Here is a 19,645-nt window from a genome sequence, read left to right as displayed (position 1 = left end):
GAGGCTCTTCAGGATCTTCCTCCTACGGTTCTGTAAGTTTTTACAGTTGGAGTCTTCAGAACTTCTGCATGAGTCTAAGAACGAAAATATTATTTTCTTGGTGGTACAGCATGGTGTCACTCCCTTTCTTACAATTACACCGGATAATTTTAAGCGGGGATTCCGGAAGCTGGAGGCAAGTCACTTAAAATAGGATGAAGCTCCTTGTTTTTATTCATCCATCCCCAAAGACAAGCATCCAGATCACTTCATCCCATCCACAGTTGAGTATAAAAGTAGCTCCTAAATTAATGTTACCTACTTCATTGCTGATGTGGGTAATTTCTCTAATTTGATGAAGACTTTGAAAGCTGGAAATTTTTCCTTCGATTTATGATGACGGAGGTCTTCGAGAGTCACATTTTTTTGGCTACCATTGAGGAGTAATATTTCGACGGTGAAACAGCAAAAGTGCGTATCTTGGTTGCAGGATTTCAAAATATTCGCTCCTATTTTATTTTTTGAAAGGGGACCAAACCAACATCATGGCTTGACATTTTTACAGAATATTCCTCACATAGAGAGTGAAAACAAGCAAAGTTTTCAAGAAATGACTCCAGTATTTTTTAATGAAGGAACGGAAGTATGACAAGAAGTCTGCAACACCGCAAACCGAAATAGTATTTAAGCAGTTTCACCATCAATTTACTCTTTTCCAGCTCTTTATATCCTTTCATGGTTTTGATTAGGTTCCAAGAACCTTTCTTTAGATTCCTGGAGGTAAGGATCACATAAAAGCGTATAGAATAAAGTTGCTGTTCCTATTTTATGGATGTGAGGGGTTGAATGGCAACCAGTAAACGCATGCAAGAACAGCTATCATCTCGGATTTTGCGCGTTTAACATCACTTTGAAAACGCAAAGAAACATTGGTGTCTGCTCATCAATTTGATGGAACATAGGTTTGTGCAATGGATTCGTGACTATGCCTATGCTTCGATCGCACTCGATGGAGTAGAGACCCACCAACTGAAACCGACTGAAAGTTTTCTAAATTATTATCGGTACTTATTAATTGTTCATCCTCTGAGTCTAGGACATCTGAAATTGAGTTCAGAGTTTTTGTGCAGTAACCAACAAGACACCTCACTATTAGTGGCTCATCATTTTTCACTTGGCAGCCATGATGGCAATCATCTTGATTATCTCGTTTCATTTTTGTGTAAAAGATTTTTTTTACATTTCATTTAGATTCGTTTTGTTGACTAAAAATGCGTATGGATTGATACCTACCTCTCTTGTCATCTCACGTGATTATTTTTCTCATGAAAATTCACACTCCTGCCTTTCAAATTTGGCCGACATCTTAGACTTCGGGCACCAATTTTGACCGGGGGGCTTTTTTGACTTATAATGACTAATAATGAAATGTACGACCAAAATTACATAGGAAATGACATATCACTTGCCTTATCACGTAAAAATTTGAAAAAATGCACCCTCCTGCCTTTAAAATTTGGCCACCATCTTGGATTTGAGGCACCAATTTTGACCGGAGGACTGTTTTGACTTCAGTAATGAAATCTACGACCAAAATTACATAGGAAATGACATATCACTTGCCTTATCACGTAAAAATTTGAAAAAATGCACCCTCCTGCCTTTCAAATTTGGCCACCATCTTGGATTTGAGGCACCAATTTTGACCGGAGGACTGTTTTGACCTCAGTAATGAAATCTACGACCAAAATTACATAGGAAATGACATATCACTTGCCTTATCGCGTAAAAGAGGGTTATTCAAAATCGGCGATTTTACCCTACGCTTGGATTTTGCCCGGAGTTGGATATGTTGTTCCCTATCACAAGATACGCCTTTTTCCGGCATTGGCAAGTTCACCCGAAATTTTTCCCGCGCGCTACAGCGTTGCCAAGTTGAAAACAGGCAAATTCCGTAAGTGGCATCAAAATTGAGCTATGAAGTTGCGGTTTTAACGAAAATTCTCTAAAAATTACGCACTTTTAGGAATTGACCATGTTTTTAATGTCGCATTAATTTTAACATGCATTATTGCCAAATTTCCGATTTTTAAATTCGACACATGTTACATATCCGCAAATACCCAAAAAAGCTATCTTCAAATTTGAATAAAAAGTTGTCTAATCGATAGTTCGTTTGATTTCGCATCCATCGATATATTATAGCTCGCTGGGAAACTTTTGGTTCGCGAGATATCATCATTTTTGTGAACAGCTTTATGGAGCGACGACGCTTTTTGAGTCCGGGCGGATAGAAATTTTAGCCTCCTAAAACACCGGGTAGCATTAATTCCATGGTTTCCTATGTAATTTTTGGCGCTAAATCCGAATTTGACCATTTCATACAAAAATTGTCACCAAGATGTTGCCAAATTTGGCAAAAATTGCTTAAAATCGGCCTTTTTGGCGGATTATAGCCTGCGACTTGCCAGGAGTTGATCAGACGACAAAATTGGTTATTTCCGCAGTTAAAACTCGTTAAACTATCTACAAGCTGAGTCAAATTCTTTCTGCTCACGGTAAAATTAAACGCGCGACAAGCAGCAAACTGAAAAAAAGACACCAAAATTGGCGCTTTTTGCGGTTTGCTGCTTGTCGCGCGTTTAATTTTACCGTGAGCAGAAAGAATTTGACTAAACTAATGAACAACATGAGCAGAATTTAATAAAATTGAACAATAAAATAAGATCGAACATATTCCAATGTTGCCAAGCTTAAACAAAATACCTTAATTTTCGCTGGTTTTTTCGATATTACTGTCCTATATTCTTTGTTCACCTCTTATTTTTAAATTTTATAAATGTATCTCTCTTGCAAAATAATACACTTCTGTAGAATAATTTAATTTTCAACTTAGATATATACTAATAACTAGGGTATTTAGTTCAGAGGGGAAAAATTCATAAAATAGTGAGTTTTATCAAATCGTGTCAATAAACCACATTTTGAAACAATAATGGAAAATTTTCTGCTAAAAATTAAAGAATAAAATGTACTCCTCAGACTGACTTCATTAAAACAAGACAAGACGCATTGCAATATTGCCAAAATTACGTACAAATCGTTGAATTTTGGCGGTATTTGACCGTTATTATTCATTACCCTATATTTAGTATACAATTTTATTTTATAATTCTGAGATAATGGAGTTTAATAGAAAAAAGTAACGACACCAAACTGAAGAAGACGCCCAGGAAAGGACAATAAGGGGCTTAAAAAGGAACAAGGGCGCTCCAAATTACCGAGGACCTGTGGGTGGACAAGGGACTATGGCGGTTAGGCGTCGCGGGGCCCGAGAGACCGCTGTTAAAGCGGCTCTTTATCTATATATGTAACAATACAATAGTTTGTCGTTACACTCGGCGTAATTCAGATTTTTCTAAGAAACATTCTCTTAATCGGAGAACAAGAAACTTACGACAAAAACCGCAAAAAGCGCCAATTTTGGTGTCTTTTTTTCAGTTTGCTGCTTGTCGCGCGTTTAATTTTACCGTGAGCAGAAAGAATTTGACTCAGCTTGTAGATAGTTTAACGAGTTTTAACTGCGGAAATAACCAATTTTGTCGTCTGATCAACTCCTGGCAAGTCGCAGGCTATAATCCGCCAAAAAGGCCGATTTTAAGCAATTTTTGCCAAATTTGGCAACATCTTGGTGACAATTTTTGTATGAAATGGTCAAATTCGGATTTAGCGCCAAAAATTACATAGGAAACCATGGAATTAATGCTACCCGGTGTTTTAGGAGGCTAAAATTTCTATCCGCCCGGACTCAAAAAGCGTCGTCGCTCCATAAAGCTGTTCACAAAAATGATGATATCTCGCGAACCAAAAGTTTCCCAGCGAGCTATAATATATCGATGGATGCGAAATCAAACGAACTATCGATTAGACAACTTTTTATTCAAATTTGAAGATAGCTTTTTTGGGTATTTGCGGATATGTAACATGTGTCGAATTTAAAAATCGGAAATTTGGCAATAATGCATGTTAAAATTAATGCGACATTAAAAACATGGTCAATTCCTAAAAGTGCGTAATTTTTAGAGAATTTTCGTTAAAACCGCAACTTCATAGCTCAATTTTGATGCCACTTACGGAATTTGCCTGTTTTCAACTTGGCAACGCTGTAGCGCGCGGGAAAAATTTCGGGTGAACTTGCCAATGCCGGAAAAAGGCGTGTCTTGTGATAGGGAACAACATATCCAACTCCGGGCAAAATCCAAGCGTAGGGTAAAATCGCCGATTTTGAATAACCCTCTTTAAAAAATGCACCCTCCTGCCTTTCAAATCTGGACGCCATCTTGGATTGGGGGCACCAATTTTGACCGGGGGGTTGTTTTGACTTCAAATATGAAATCTGCGACCAAAATTACATGGAAAACGATACCTCACATGACAGGATATGCACAAGTGAAAATACCGATATTCCGGAGGCCTTATTATAGGCGCCATTTTGAATTTTAGGCATTTTGAGGGGTGCTCCGGGATCGGACAGTGCTAGCATTTTAGGATACTGTTTGAGAGAACCTATTAATGACGTTTACACAGGTTTTGATCACATTTTACATTGTTAACGGCGTTCTCACGATGATCCAACGCGAAAATTCGGCAAAACATAGCGAAATCAGGGCCCCCTGCCCCCCCGGCCCCCATGGCCTCAGAATTTTGGGCTCACTTGCGAAATTGAACCTTCTATAGGTAAAGATGATATCCTGAAAGTTTCATGCTTTCTTCCAGAAATGCACGATTCTGGGAACTTTTTCCCCTTATCCGCCCTACTACTAGGGCTTCTTTCGCTGCAGAGTGGATACAATCTTTGATGAATTGATAGGTACTGCTCTTCCGTGGTACCCGAGAGTCCATCCCCCAACTTCTCATCTAAGCGTTTCCGATACAGAGCCCAGACACTAGGGTATTCCAAACTTTCGATGTTATACCATACTTCATGATTTTGCGTTCCCTGACTCTGCTGTTGCTCAGGCATTGGCTCTTTATCTTTAATCCCTTTAACGAGAAACGCCATATCTGCTCGGAGGAAATGATGATCACTGCCGCAAGAGAGTCCCCTGCACACTCTAACTTGCTGCAATTTCAACTTAGTAGTGTGCTTTACTATCACATAATCGATGATGGATTTCAATCCTCGCGTTGGCTGGACCCAGGTATACTTATGGATGTCTTTGTGTTGAAAAAAGCCATTCAAAATTTTCATCTCAGTTTGAGAACAAATTGAGATGAGCCGATCACCGTTATCATTAACAGCATCCTCCCCAAACGGTCCAACAACTTTACAGTTTACTCGTCGTCCCGTTCTGCTGTTCAAATCACCCATAAGAATGACTTCCCTGCCAGCACCAACGTTCAGTATTTCATCATTCAGATCTTCAAAGAATTGGTCCTTACATGCGACAGTGGCATCATCATTTACACCGTACTCGGAGTAGCGTGATCTTATGTCCGTACAGGTTGAGGTTATCATTTTGATAATGCGCTGGTTGACGGCCCCCCAAGTGTCCACAAACTTACGTAGGCTTTTCCGCAAAAGTATTGCTACTCCTTGCTGAGCACGCTGATCTTTGGCTACGCCGCTGTAGAATAGATCATAGTCACCGTAATTCTCTGACCCGTGCCCTTTTTTCTTGGTCTCAGTAAGAACAGCGACATCCACTCCAAGTTTCTGAATCTCCGATATCACTTCCGGTAACTTATTTGAAATGCCTTGGACATTCCACGTCCCAAATACCAATGTCCGTTTTCTTAATTTTTGTCGACGTGTCCGTTTGGTTCCAGTGGTACCGAGGCTTGTATTGTTAGGTCGTTTAACAGTAAAACCTTTTACAAGTACCGGGGAGTTAGCCCGATGACTCAACCCCCAACCTGGAGGACCAGGGTTTGATTTCGGAGTTGCCTCTCCTAGACAGGTTGCTTTCACTTAAGCTCAGAGCCCTGTCTGCCCTTCTAGCAGGTGGTTCATACGCCCAGAGGCCGGTGGCCATCTCCACTGCCCCCTTTGAGGCAGGGGCTACCAGCTGGGGTCCGCAGGATTGCTAGACCTGTGACAACAGTCCCCCATACGGTCAAAGAAAAATGACGAATGCTGAAATACATGGCCCGAGGAGTGGAGGGACATTTTACCTAGCAACGCTGGACGAGCCCTTCTTATCTAGAACTCGGGGGGCTTATGTAGCTCGTTCAGGGGCTTCGGTTTCATAAAAATCCCCCTCTCGCCTCTCGTTGCCCCCCATCGAATTCATCCTGTGGGGCTCCTTCCTATGTTTTGCGATTTGCGATTAGTTCGAGAACTGATCTCTAACAGGTGCACTAGAGTACCTGTATAGCGAGAGTATGGACAGATGTGAAACTCCGAAAGTCCATCAGGCCTTCACCGATGCTTCTGCGAATAAAGTTAGGGCCCAGAAATGCAGCCAACCTATGAATTTCAATTATCCAGAACGATTTACTAATACTATTGTTACGAACCGTCGTTTATTAAGCACGTGTTTGACTCAGTTTTTGCATAAATTTACTCAATTTTGCGGAAGAACGCTCATTTATGTACATTCTTGGCCATCTTGGTTAGAATTGGAACCTGCAGACTGGCAGTGAAATTTTGTGCGTTAGAAGTTGGTTAGAAGGGTGGCTGCACTTTTGGGCCCTAAGCCCTCCATGAAGCGATCTGTCCATACTCTCGCTATACAGGTACTCTAAGGTGCACGGACTTCCACCCTCGATCCGCGTTGTGGCTGTGTCATTCTTATTCCAAGCACATTATATATCTGCATATTTATTATCATATTATTAATATGCAGCGTCCGATTAATATATATCAGACTTTATCATGCAAATAAAAATATCGAAAGTTTGAACGAACATCGCTACATCAGGTTTAAAAAAGGTGCAGTCACGGCTAAAAAAAGTAGTCTCGAAATTGCACTGTTTTAGAGCATTCCTTCAAATTCAAACGTGGCTCATTCACTCTCGCCTTCAAATTGGGGGTGGAAATTGGATCCGCAGCTTACTCCTGTACGAACCACTTTAGGGCCTGCACCAAAACAAGTTTTTGACACAATTTTCTGTGGCTGTGTTAAGGAAGGGTTGCAGAAAATCGTGCGGTTGTAGAATAACAGGCCTGAAATGTTCAAACGTTTGCTTGCATTGCAACGGCATCTCGTGTGATAACTCGCTTGTGCTTAATACAGACGAGTGGGAAGGAGAAGGAGAAGAAGAAGAAGAAGCCAATATGGATGACGCGAGGGCAACCCCAAAATTGAGCGGCAATGATGCGGAAGAAGAAGGAGAAGAAGATTAACAAGAAGAAGAGATGGAAAAGAAGAGAGAAAAAGTTGTAAGCAATTATGCACTTAGGCCAAAAAGACGACGATTATTCTAAGACTTTTCTCTAAGTTTTACAGCTGTACATTCCTTCAAAAAAGTTATTGAGCGACCACTTGCTCTCAAATAAATAATTGTAATTAATTAGAATATACTGCTTTACAATGATTATTAAGTGAAACAAATCAAAAATATTATTTGTGATCAATATACTGATCATTTGTTCTTTCGCACGGTTTTATAATTGACTCTATTCAAGCTCAAAGTAGTACCTGAACACCTTACACTTAAAAAAATAATCATTCAAAAAATCTGAGCCCCCCCCCCCCCCCCCCGCTTGCAACCAAATGTACTGGAGCTGGAGGTATCGAAGTGAAAAAGTGAAAATTTAAAAATGTGTTTTATTGCTTTACTAGAGACAAATCGAAGTGAAAAATAGGGATCATTCAATTATAAAGTAATGCTCTATTTCTACTTTTCAGCCCCCCCCCCCCCACCCCTCAATGCAGAATTTCTATTTTCGGGATGGAAGGATCCCGACTCTCCTCCCTCTTCAGATGCATTACGTGATAATTGAACGCTTCCTTGCTCTAGCAGAAACGTAAACTTAAATGAGTAACTACCCAGCACTTGATTTGTTACGCCCGGGCGGAAGAGCATATCGTATTTCCGTAGATCGACCGTGAGTCTAAAATGATCGATGTTAATCATTTCTGATGTGAAATTCAACGCTCTTTTAGAATCCGCCATTAATTTTTACATAAGAGCAGCCGTTTCCAAGAAAAATAGGCATTTTCGGGAAAAAACTGAAATTTCCGTAAATGCCCGTTTTTTCGGCGGCCATTTTGAGGGGTTCAAAGTCGTTTTACAAAAAAATTCATAGAAGTCATTTTTATTGAAAATTTTATGAACTTTCATTCACTAAGTAACTCAATTTTCGCTAAAACCAATTCTTTTTGAGATACTTAGGAAAAACCGAGGAAAGGTCGATTTTTTGGGGGTTTTGTGGGGGGGCGGGGGGTCGAGCGTACAGGGGATTCTTGGGGACTTTTTGCTGGGAGTCCCTGACACTGCAATGAATAACTTGGACACATAAAACCTTATGTATAATTTTTTTTTCTATTTTTCCCATAATGCCTGGACTATTGTTGGCGCAGGTTACGGTAATGATGGTTACGGTAATGACGAAATTTGGTGTTTTTCGGCGATAAAACATACGAAAACTCATCAATGTCAATGAAACTGCATATTTGAGGTTAAGACGATACGTTACAATAGAACATGCTGACATTTTAAATTAAAAATGAATTCTTGCCACATTTTTCCATAGTTACGATAATGACAGTAGTAAGTTACCCTTAAACACAAAATTCAATGTAAATAACCCAAAATTACTCATAAATTTGAAACAAAATGTGATAATAACTCACCACGCACTCAGCTTCCGAACACTTGTCGACTCAATGATAAACACTGTTGCTGCTGCCCTTTAGCGGCTGAGAAAACACTTAAATTCGGCGGTTACGGTAATGACACGAAACTCATTAACAAGCATAAATCATTCAAAAAATGCCGAAATAGTTGGATTTAAAACCTCTTCTTGTGATCAAATATTCTCTAGGATATACTGAAACTAATAATCCAGCTAAAAGTCAAATCAGTCAAACTTGTGTCGGTTTTATCATAGCAGGCTAAAAATACCAAATCAGAAAAGTAACAGGTTACGGTAATGACATTTTGGACATTTAGGGACCAAAAAATACAAGAAATGGAAGATTTTTGGGAAGAATGAGGTCAGAATCAGATAGAGGGTAAAATTTTGAATAGGGAAACAGAAGAAGGGGGGAAAAAATCAATCAACTCGATGCAAAAAAATGGAAGTAACGTGGAATATGAAATTTTATTTGAAACGACCCGTCAAATTCATGAGCAAAAATATTTTCTTAGTTCTTATTTATTCCCTTTTCCCATTTTAGCAGGAGCAAAGATCCCTCTTCATTCACTCTATTGCATAAAATAAAAAAAATTCTGGAATAAAAAGTTTACCCTCAACTGAGAATCGAAACCTGAACGATCAGTGTAAGGTGATGTTGTTTTGACCATTCATTAAATACGTTTTCGGACATGGAAGTCCCGGCACCTTCATACTAACACTAATTTTGAATCTTTGTCAGTTTTCAACTGTCAAGAATCAAATATCTAGAATGATTCATATTAATTTGTTTGAGGAAAGTACAATTACTCCTCAATGTGAGAGATCTGTTGTTTTGCCACAAATTTTGAAGTGACATACGCTGTTTTGGCCATATATGAGGGTCACAGAGTGTCTTTGTTTCGAAGAGTGGACCATAGGTTAAGGAGAAACTCATCTAATGCGTCGCTTTACTCACATACTTTGCGTCCTTTGAAAACCTCTTTTTCGGGGAGCTTCATCCTATTTAAACTCTCCTCATATTGTAATATGATGTGTTTGGTGGTTAAATTTTGCATCCTCCAAATCACAAATTACTTTGTGAAATTGATGTTTTTTTCTACTTTCTTACATACTGCATGATCCTACTTTTGCCAAAATGAAAATATGAGCTGCTCATATACTTGTGCATAGCCTGGAAACTGCCCCGAACAGAGGCCTGTAGCAGGATCGTGCAGGGGGTAATGGGGTATTTATGGTAGTATTCTCTTTATTCGATTTTTCCTTTTTTGACCTTATTTTGAGTTTGATGGGGGGGGGGGGAGATAGTCCTCCTCCCCCCCTGCCAACTGAGGGGTGTTTATAAAAGGCATCTATTACATTTTCTACTCCCTTAATTTATTCATATGAACTCTGAAGCAGAGTGATTATTTCTAGGAAGAAAGAGTAAGAGGACTCCCCCCCCCCCCCCCTAAGTAATTTCACCAATAGGTTCAGATAATAACAAGCATCAGCTCTAGATTATAATTTGAACTATATTATTTTCTTTTTTCATTTTATGAAATCAAATTCAAAGGCTTGTTGTAGCCACAGGAGCAAACTTACGGATTACGGAAGGAGGAGGGGATAAGGGAAGAGAAACTCCCACAACTCTTATGATTATTTCTGTCAAATCACATCGTAGAATCTTCAGATTGATGAATGATAAATATATGTAGGATTACAAGATTTTTCTCTTATACAGGAAAATTGACGGACCCTCTAACCTGCATAGTGGTGCCTCTCAGGGACCACCGCAACACATTTCAACTTTTAAAGTTCCCAAACGTGGTTTTTCAAAAAAGAAAACAATTTTATAGGTTCTTTAGACCTATAGTAAGAATATACAGGAAAAATGCAATGTTTTACCTTTTCCCTAATTGCGTGCAAGTAAGGGTTACATTAGTCTCTACGATCACATGTGGGTTACACCAAATAGGATAGGTAATACTTATAGTATAATACATTTTTTGTATGATGATTTTTAGAATAATCGCTAAAGGTGCTGGCGGAGGGAAAGGATCGAACGGACAAGGTGTTTCATTAGGAGCAGAGGCTCGTGGTGTTTACGAATTCAGAGCAGGCCAGCAACTGTACATAGTTGTCGGCCAAGAAGGTGGTTCTGTGTGCAGGAAGGTTCGTTTTTTGTCAATTAATTTTTTGAAAATTTAAGAACTACAAACGGCAAAACGGGCCATTTGGGGCTCGGGGTGGATACCTTTGAGACTTGTCCTATTCATTCACCTAACAGTGCCCCATCTTTTCCCAAAGTTTCAAGCCCCCCAAAAATTTTAGGGAGAGCGGCGGGGGTCAAAGTTAAAAACCGGTAAAATTTTCGCGAATTTATTACTCAAAAACCAAGAAGTTTTGGAAAACGCGGTTTAAACGAGCGAATTCAGCGTGACGAGAGCTTTTAGAAAATGTATAACATCATAGGGTTTTGTCAACTTCAGCTCGAGTTATCGCCTCCGAAGCGCCGGAACGCTCAAAAAAGACCCCTTATTTTTTCACGTTTGGGCCGATTTAAAAAAAAGCCATTTTTTCATTTTGATGAAAAACTGATATGTTTTCCTGACTCTCTGTAGCCCCTCTAGCTCTTCACCGCAGGCCGGGGAAATGTTTTGTTCGCGAGTTATAAGAGCGGAAAGGAGCGAAGGTTGGGAAAATTGGCTATTTTAAACTGTGCGCGGCGACGGATCAGGAGACATGTGGCAACAATGCGAGGTCGGCAGAGGAGTGTGATTCGCCGAACTGAGTGGGAGGGGACGTTTTCCTTCCGATCAACGCCGCGCGCGCAGTTTAAAATAGCCAATTTACCCGACCTTTGCTCCTTTCCGCTCTTATAACTCGCGACCAAAAATTTCCCCGGCATGCGGTAAAGAGCTAGAGGGACTCCAGAGAGTCAGCAAAAACATATCAGTTTTTCATCAAAATAAGAAAATGGCTTTTTTTTAAATCGGCCCAAACGGGAAAAAATAAGGGGTCTTTTTTGAGCGCGTTCCGGCGCTTTGGAGGCGATAACTCGAGCTGAAGTTGACAAAACCCTATGATGTTATACATTTTCTGACTTCTGTTTAAACCGCGTTTTCCAAAACTTCTTGGTTTTCGAGTAATAAATTCGTGAAAATTTTGCCAGTTTTTAACTTTGACCATCCGCCTCGTCTCCCCAAAATTTTTGGGGGGCTTGAAACTTTGGGAAATGATGGGGCATTGTTAGGTAAATGAATAGGGCAAGTCTCAAAGGTATCCGCCTCGAGCCCCAAATGGCCCGTTTTGCACGTGGTCCTTTAAGTCGATATTACTTTTTCATATTAAAAACATAAACAAAATAAATAAATTTGGAAATTGAAGCATTATTTATTGTATTTTAAGGATAGTGCACGAATTAAGAATAGATCAGCCTGTTGCATATCGACGGGAGGACTTGATAAACGCAAATCTCATTTTTTTCAATTTGCCTCCCCAAGAAGTGTTCAGTTATTTAAAACCGTCGGAAATTTCAAAAATATTGTTTGAAAAAAAGAATGTACCATTAGTTTTACAAAATTCAGTCAATTTCAAATTTTTAACCCTCGATTAAGTCTCCTAGAAATACAATACCTACGTTATTTAAATGACTTTTCCGCCACCTGAACACTAGCTCACAACCACCCCTTGCCAACTGTCAGAGAATTAGCACCAAAACTCTAATGTAACTCTTAATAGCACCCATCTTGACTAATTAAATTTTGCGGATGGAATGGTAAGTAGATTGTTCATTGTTCAAAGATTAAGTTTTTTTTTCTTTCTTCCTCTCTTTTGGAATTGGTTTTTTCCAAGGGCTCCATGTGTCCGGAAGCACATTTTTACTTAGTCCCCTTGAACAATATCCGAACACCCTTCACGAGGGTTGCATCATTTAGCGTCTTAGTTTACCCAACAACTGTTAGCGTTGCATTGAAAAAAGAAACGATCGGGACTTTCATATTTTTAGCCTTATCAAAAACCGTAAATTTTAAAATAACGGACCGCCAGTCACCCCATAGCCCGATGTCTCAAGTGTAAGAGACTTTCAGTTAAAAACTTTGAGTATTTTTCTCAAAACACAAAAACTACATCCGTCTCTTTAAGAGATACCTCTTCAAATGCTCCTCAATGCATTGAATACCATCTTTTTCTTGAGCTCTCTCGTTTTTATTTTCCTTAGGTGTCTACAGATGGCCTTTCCTCTGCACCGAATTGCAAACCCATTGTGATAGGCAGCAGTAATGACAATTCAAGCAGAGCTGGTATACACAAAATATCAGATGTAAGAAATCTTAAGCAGCTCATTGGAGGAGGAGGTGGTGGTGGCGCGAGTTTCATATTCCAGGTTGGTACCTTGTCTGTGTCATTAAATGTTTTGTCTTTAGTATTGCCAGCAGTCAATAAGTTTGTTTTTGATAAGCTGTGATACTTAGAGAAGGGGGATAAAGTTAGGGCAAGCCTACCCAGCCCCAAGTAGCAGTGATCGTGATAAATTGCGATTTTATCGGAGGATGTTTCGCGATTTTATCGACGTCGATTTATTGCAATGTTATCGGATAAAAAATCGCGATAAATTGCGATTTTATCGCATTAAATTGCAATAAAATCGCATTAAATTGCAATAAAATCGCGATTTTATCGACGGCGATTTATCGCAATATTATCGGGAGAAAAATTGCGATAAATTGAGATAAACTTTCGATTTTATCGAACGCGATTTTATAGAGATAAAATTGCAATAAATTGTAATTTCTCATCAATACCCACTAACGCATGAATGACGCTTATGAACGATGTTTCTATGCCGCCGCCGCCGCCGCTCCCCCTCCCAATTAATAAGATGAAAGTGTGCCAACTTCTAATATCGCCTCTGCATGGTCATAAGGGAAAGGGTATGAGGTGTGGTTGGGAGTGAGGAGAGGAGGAGTGGGGTGACGCGGAGTTTTTTTTGAGGGGTTAAATTGCAATTAGCGGAAGTGTAAGAACGATTCGATACGGGGTTGGGTGTGGGGTTAGGATGGTGGGAGGTACCTACGCCCACACTGAAAAAAAATTCTCGGCGTTTTTACCAAGGTTCGTTGGTAACTTTACCATCTCACTTTTTTTACCAATCATTGGTAATGTTACCAAGACAGACTGGTAAGCTTACCTAAAAACCAGTATTTTTACTGGTTTTTTCAGGTAGGAATATGTACCACTTTTATTGGTAATCAATTTCCGGTAACTTTACCATTTTATCTCGGTAATTCTACCATAGTCGATAAAAATGTTGGCGTTTTTACCAAGGTCCATCGGTAAATTTGCCATGTTACTATTATTGGTAATTTTACCAAAACAGAATTATGAGATTACCAATAGAACCTTATTTTACCAACCGTATTTCAAGGTATGAAATGAAATACAGAGGAGGGAAAATAAAAAAAAAAATCCAATGAAAACTCGGTGTCAGTCAACGCGATGACAAAAGTTGTAAGGTTGCGAAGCGCCGATCCATGTATAAGAGGCTTCGATTCGCACTCTTTAGTCATACAGCGGCCATAGCCTAGTGGCAATGTGCTGGCCTACCACCGCTGCGACTCGGGTTCGAATCCCCGCGGAGGCTCCGGGGATTTCACGCTCGTCTTCGTCAAAGAACCTGACGGCTGAACCTAACGGCAATCGGCTAACAGCGCAAACCCTTTTTTTTTTGGGCGATTTTATCGATGATAAAATAGCTAGGATCTTCATCATCTGAGCGATTATACTCGATCTTATCGCGTTAAAATCGCGCAATAAAATTGCGAAAATATCGAGGATAATTGCTCAGATGTTGATGATCCTAGCGATTTTATAGCGGATAAAATCGTAAAAAAATCGCGATTTTTCTGTTGAAAAATGCTACTTGGGAGTCAGCAAGATTTAGCTCCGTCATTTTGATCCGCCAGTCATCTTAAATTTAGAAACGAATAAATTTGAAATTAATTATGGTAATGATAATAATATACAATAAAACCAGCTTATATCGAATCGCGTCCGGACCGGCCGTTTCCGACAAAAGCGGGTTTTGATGTTTTTCGCCCGAGGTTGCGAAATCAATGGGTTTTTACCCAGCCGACCGTTAATTGAGTATCAGGCGCACCCCACCCCCTCCTTTCACGCGGGAACCGAGTCCCTCTTTTGATACTTGTCGCTACTCTGCGACGTACTGCACCGTGGGACGAGAAAGGGAGGTGTGGACAGGGATTTAGATCTGAGGTTTGAGGCAGCATCATTAACGGTGCGGCATCGGCGTGCAAGGCGGGTATCAGGTGTGGACTTTCATGCCGCATCGGAAAGTGCTCCGGGGGATCGCATTTGCCCGTGAGGCGGCTTAACCTTGTGAAGCCGACACTCGGCATGGCTTTTCGATGCCGCATTAATTTTGATGCTGGGTACCCAGTTTCAAAAGTGAAGCGGCCTCATTTGTCGCACGCCAGCGCCCCTGGCCGGGCTGCCGGGCGGCTAATTGCACCGCGGGCTGTGTTTTCAACCCTTCCTCGGCGTCCACTTCTTAGAGCTTCCCGGCGAGGCGTGTGCAGCCGCGCTGATGGGAAACGTAGACAAAGGGGTGTTCCGCGAATTCATCGCCATGTCCAAGGGTCGCATACCCTGTCTTCTGGGACAGCCCCATCGGTAATGAAGCTGGAACGCGGGACCGAAAATTGATGCCGTGTCGGGCCGCAAGCCAAGGGTCCGCCATCAAAAGTCTTTATAGTCGCGTCTCGCGTGGCAATGAGGCACGTGACCGATTCGTGTGCCATCGGTAACGGAATGGCATTTCCCAGATAACATCGAACGTTTCAGCAACGTGGAAATCAACGTAGACCTTGAAACATTCCGGGAACGTTTAAAATTTCTACGTAGTAATCAACATGGAAGAACAGGGGTGCTCCGAAAACGTCTCACTGGCGACGTAACAGGAACGTGGAAAGGAACGTTGCTCTGTAAACCTAACCTAAAAAGTTAAAATCGCTCTTTCGCCGTTTCGCTGTCTACGTTTCCGGGACGTATAATTCAACGTAGTCCAAAACACGTTGTACTGGAAAAGGCGGCACAGGCAGGACACAGGCCAGGAGCGCCCACTAGGTGGCGCTGCATTTCGCGGCGCAGATTACTCAAAAAGTCTATAGCGCATGCGCAGCCCATGTCGGCACCGACCAAGTTCCTGGAATCAGTCTGATCAGCAAAGGTTGCAACTGTTCGAGAGAGTCCACCATTTGTTATCTTGATATTGGCGTACCAAGTGATTTTCGCAGTTTAATGTTGTGCTTGAAGTAATGCTTATACCTCCGTGTTTTACATACATAAAAATTCGTGAATTATCTGGTTTGCACTTACTTGTCTGTTTCTAATTCTGTATCTCAAGTCAATGTCCACAATTTTAACCCGTAGACCTCATGTTCTACTCTAAAACTGAAAGTGCTTATATTCCTCCTCTAGTACGTACACCTATACTAGGGCCCACGAACGATGATCCCTGAGCCGCGGGTATTTCTTGCAAACACTGGCAACAGCGACACCCCAGCCCGAACCGAGTCTCGAGTTTGGGGACAATGCCGAGCCGAGCCACATTCGAACCCTAATTACTTACGCGTAATTTACAATTTCACCCTCCCGCTAGAAAAAACCAAAATTTGTTGAAAGTTGTGTAACATTTTTTAGCAAGAGTTTCGATACTCGCCTTTAAAACACGAGTAAAAAGAGACCTCGTTTATAAAAATCTGTCATATGGCAGCAAAGTTACAGTTCGAGATACGATGTTATAAATAAAAATTGGACTTCGCTTCAAAACGGAAAAAGAAGGAAAAAATAAAAATTGTACGTAACAATTATATATGATTTAGCTCAGAATTTTACGAGCAATCCAACCATGTAATGGCCGAAGCGATTGGGGCAAAATTACAAGAAATTGATCTTTTACGAAAGGGCTTCCTATGAAGAATTTTGACCTGAAGATAGGGGTAGAATAGCAGCAGTTCGCATACAATATCTTTTCGCGTTCACAATACCCGGTCTCGTCGATGTGCGTGCTCGACCCAGCAGCGTTGTCATTTACATGGTCCATGCGTTTATTCGCCCGATTTTTCAGGGATCATCGTTCGTGGGCCCTAGTATAAATGAAAGTCGTGCCTATGAAGTGAATGATAGGTACACACTATGTTTTGCGAATAAAATGGATTCTAATGTTACTGCACGTTCGTGCAATGTAGTCACTGCCACGTCCTTGCAATGTAGACACTGCAACGTTCCTGCGAACGTTGCGCGTTCCCGTAAACGTTGTCGCTGACAACGTTTACACGGGAACGTTCAGGAAACGGTACTTAACACATGGACATCCACGTAGAATTACACGTTCCGATACACGTTGCTTTCCTCGTGGAAGGTTTCACGAGTAACGTGTAATTCTACGTTGTTGTCAACGTTGAAATTGTTATCTATAATATAGGCTATCTATCTTATAGGCGGGGTCAAACATTAGATCGTGTTGGCATTTATTTGCTACAGTCTGCATTCATCCATGGACAACTTTACGTCGTACTCTCGAGGGCTACGTCTGTTGAAAAAGTAAAAGTTGAAATTATCCCTAAAGATAGGTGTGAAAAAACATCGTATTCGATGAAGTCCTTGAATTACTTGTAGTAGCAAAATGTGGCACGTGGAGTGAGTGACTGGGGGTCCAGGAGGCGAAGCCCTCGGCTAGCGGCGCAAGCGAGCGTAGCGAGCTGAAGCAGCTAGTTTAGTGTTAAATGTGTTGCAAACATATCATTTGGGGATACACACGATGCAGTAGAAGAAAAAGCGATGCAAATTTTGGAAGCAATTACATTGGTTTAAATGGGGAGAAAATAGGCAAATTCCCGGAACTACGTTTTTCGGTTGTAAAATACGCTGAAATGATTTCAGACCTGACCATCTCTTGGGAAGTCATCCAGAGGCCTATTTTGAACGAGAAAATTCCACTTTTGACCCAAAGAGGGGGGAGGGGAGGGTCAGGGCGCAGTTAGTTTTGAGGCGCTGCGCGCAGCAAAATAATCGCATTTGACAGTTTTTGATCAACCTCAGAACAGGTCCTCCGAAGCTAAGGAGGCTAATGTATCTCGTAAATTGTAATAAAATAATGTACAAGAGTTGTTTTCATCCCTTCAGAACTATTTTCGACTATTTACACTGTTGCCAAATTTACTCGAACCTGGAAGGGAATTAGTGTATATCATCTTCTGCACTTGAGTGAATTTGGCAATAGTGTAAATAGTCGAAAATAGTTCTGAAGGGATGAAAACAACTCTTGTACATTATTTTATTACAATTTATGAGATACATTAGCCTCCTCAGCTTCGGAGGACCTGTTCTGAGGTTGATCAAAAACTGTCAAATGCGATTATTTTGCTGCGCGCAGCGCCTCAAAACTCACCGCGCCCTGACCCCAGCCCCCCCCCCCCCTCTTTGGGTCAAAAGTGGAATTTTCTCGTTCAAAATAGGCCTCTGGATGACTTTCCAAGAGATGGTCAGGTCTGAAATCATTTCGGTGTATTTTACAACCGAAAAACGTAGTTCCGGGAATTTGCCTATTTTCTCCCCATTTAAACCAATGTAATTGCTTCCAAAATTTGCACCGCTTTGGAGGAAAGTGTAGACTTCAGCTATGGTGCTGAAACTTCAGAATTATCTTTTGGGGACCAAAAGGAATGGGAAAAAGCCCGGGAAGCAAGGTTTTGAGATGGTTGTCTAAAAACGGAACACCCTAGGCCCTGCCCCATGCTCTTAATCTAAAATTCATACCCACCTTTATTTTAAACCTCCGAGCCAATCCGGCATATGATAGTTTAAGCTCTAGCAGGTCAGCCCAGACCGAAACTAAACCCCTGCGTGGGTGTGGCCGAAATGGACTGATGTGCATTTGGGGCTTTAATTGTCATATTTCCGCGCAAATACGCCTCTTTTTACTTCGCCTTACCTTTACCCATAATGAATAAAACTTGGAATTCTTTTATTTTTAACACTGCTATATTCTAACATCATTTGGTTAATAAATGATCATTGAACAATACGTGCGCTCACGTTACGTGTATCTTCCGACAGTTAGACAATTTGCAATGCAAAGAAAAATTGCAAAATTCAATTCAGCATTATTTTAATTCCATTCCAAGTAATTTTAATGGTATGTGCCCCCTCGATCAGTAGATAGGTAATATATCCCTGGTAAAAGTGGAACGTAATGACTTTTTTGTCATAGCGATATCACTATGCTTTATGAATCTTATTGTCTTAATGACGGTCCAAATGACGTCTAAGTGTCAGAAATTGTCATTGTGATGTCATTATGACGATCATTGACACTTTGTGTTCCATAAAGCACAGTGTTGTCGTTATGACTTTACATCACTGTCATGTTGCTATGACGTTAGATCATTGTGACGCGATTTTCATTCCATCAAAGTGATACAGCTAATTTTAACCAAAAGACAAAACAAAAATAGTGTATATCAGTTGGAAAATACACACAAATTAACACTTCTCTGCATGCATTTTCATACCTAAATACCATTATCAGAATGATTACTTTCAAGGTAAATTAGTCACAGTTTTGATACCATCCTTGATCTTAGTAACTTACCTCAGTTGTAAGAGCGTCAGACCGACTTTTACTTTGACTCTGTTTCAATCTTATCGATGTCACCCTGACGGTCACTCTGACCCTGTTTTATCATTATGATGTCATAGTGTCGGATTTGATTTGTCAGAGTTTATGATAATAATATCCACCCTGGTAAAAATGATCAGTTAAAATTTGAACTGATATCGGTTGATATCAGTTGAGCA

The 19,645-nt window shown here is 40.6% G+C and overlaps 1 protein-coding gene across 8 annotated transcripts in view; it reads left to right on the top strand.

Annotated features, from left to right (window-relative positions):
• Window positions 1–19,645, top strand: part of Alk (Anaplastic lymphoma kinase) — a 374,422-nt gene that overhangs the window by 198,258 nt on the left and 156,519 nt on the right. For all 8 annotated transcript variants that reach the window (XM_072301305.1, XM_072301308.1, XM_072301306.1 and 5 more), the window contains 2 exons: window positions 10,789–10,936; window positions 12,987–13,151. In XM_072301305.1, the coding sequence (XP_072157406.1) occupies window positions 10,789–10,936; window positions 12,987–13,151 (313 nt within the window). The remainder of the gene's footprint in view (window positions 1–10,788; window positions 10,937–12,986; window positions 13,152–19,645) is intronic.

This window comes from Bemisia tabaci, chromosome 1 (assembly GCF_918797505.1).
Source record: "Bemisia tabaci chromosome 1, PGI_BMITA_v3".
Lineage (NCBI taxonomy): Eukaryota > Metazoa > Arthropoda > Insecta > Hemiptera > Aleyrodidae > Bemisia > Bemisia tabaci.
The sequence above is the reverse complement of the archived record's forward strand: the minus strand, read 5'-3'. Positions and strand labels throughout refer to the sequence as shown.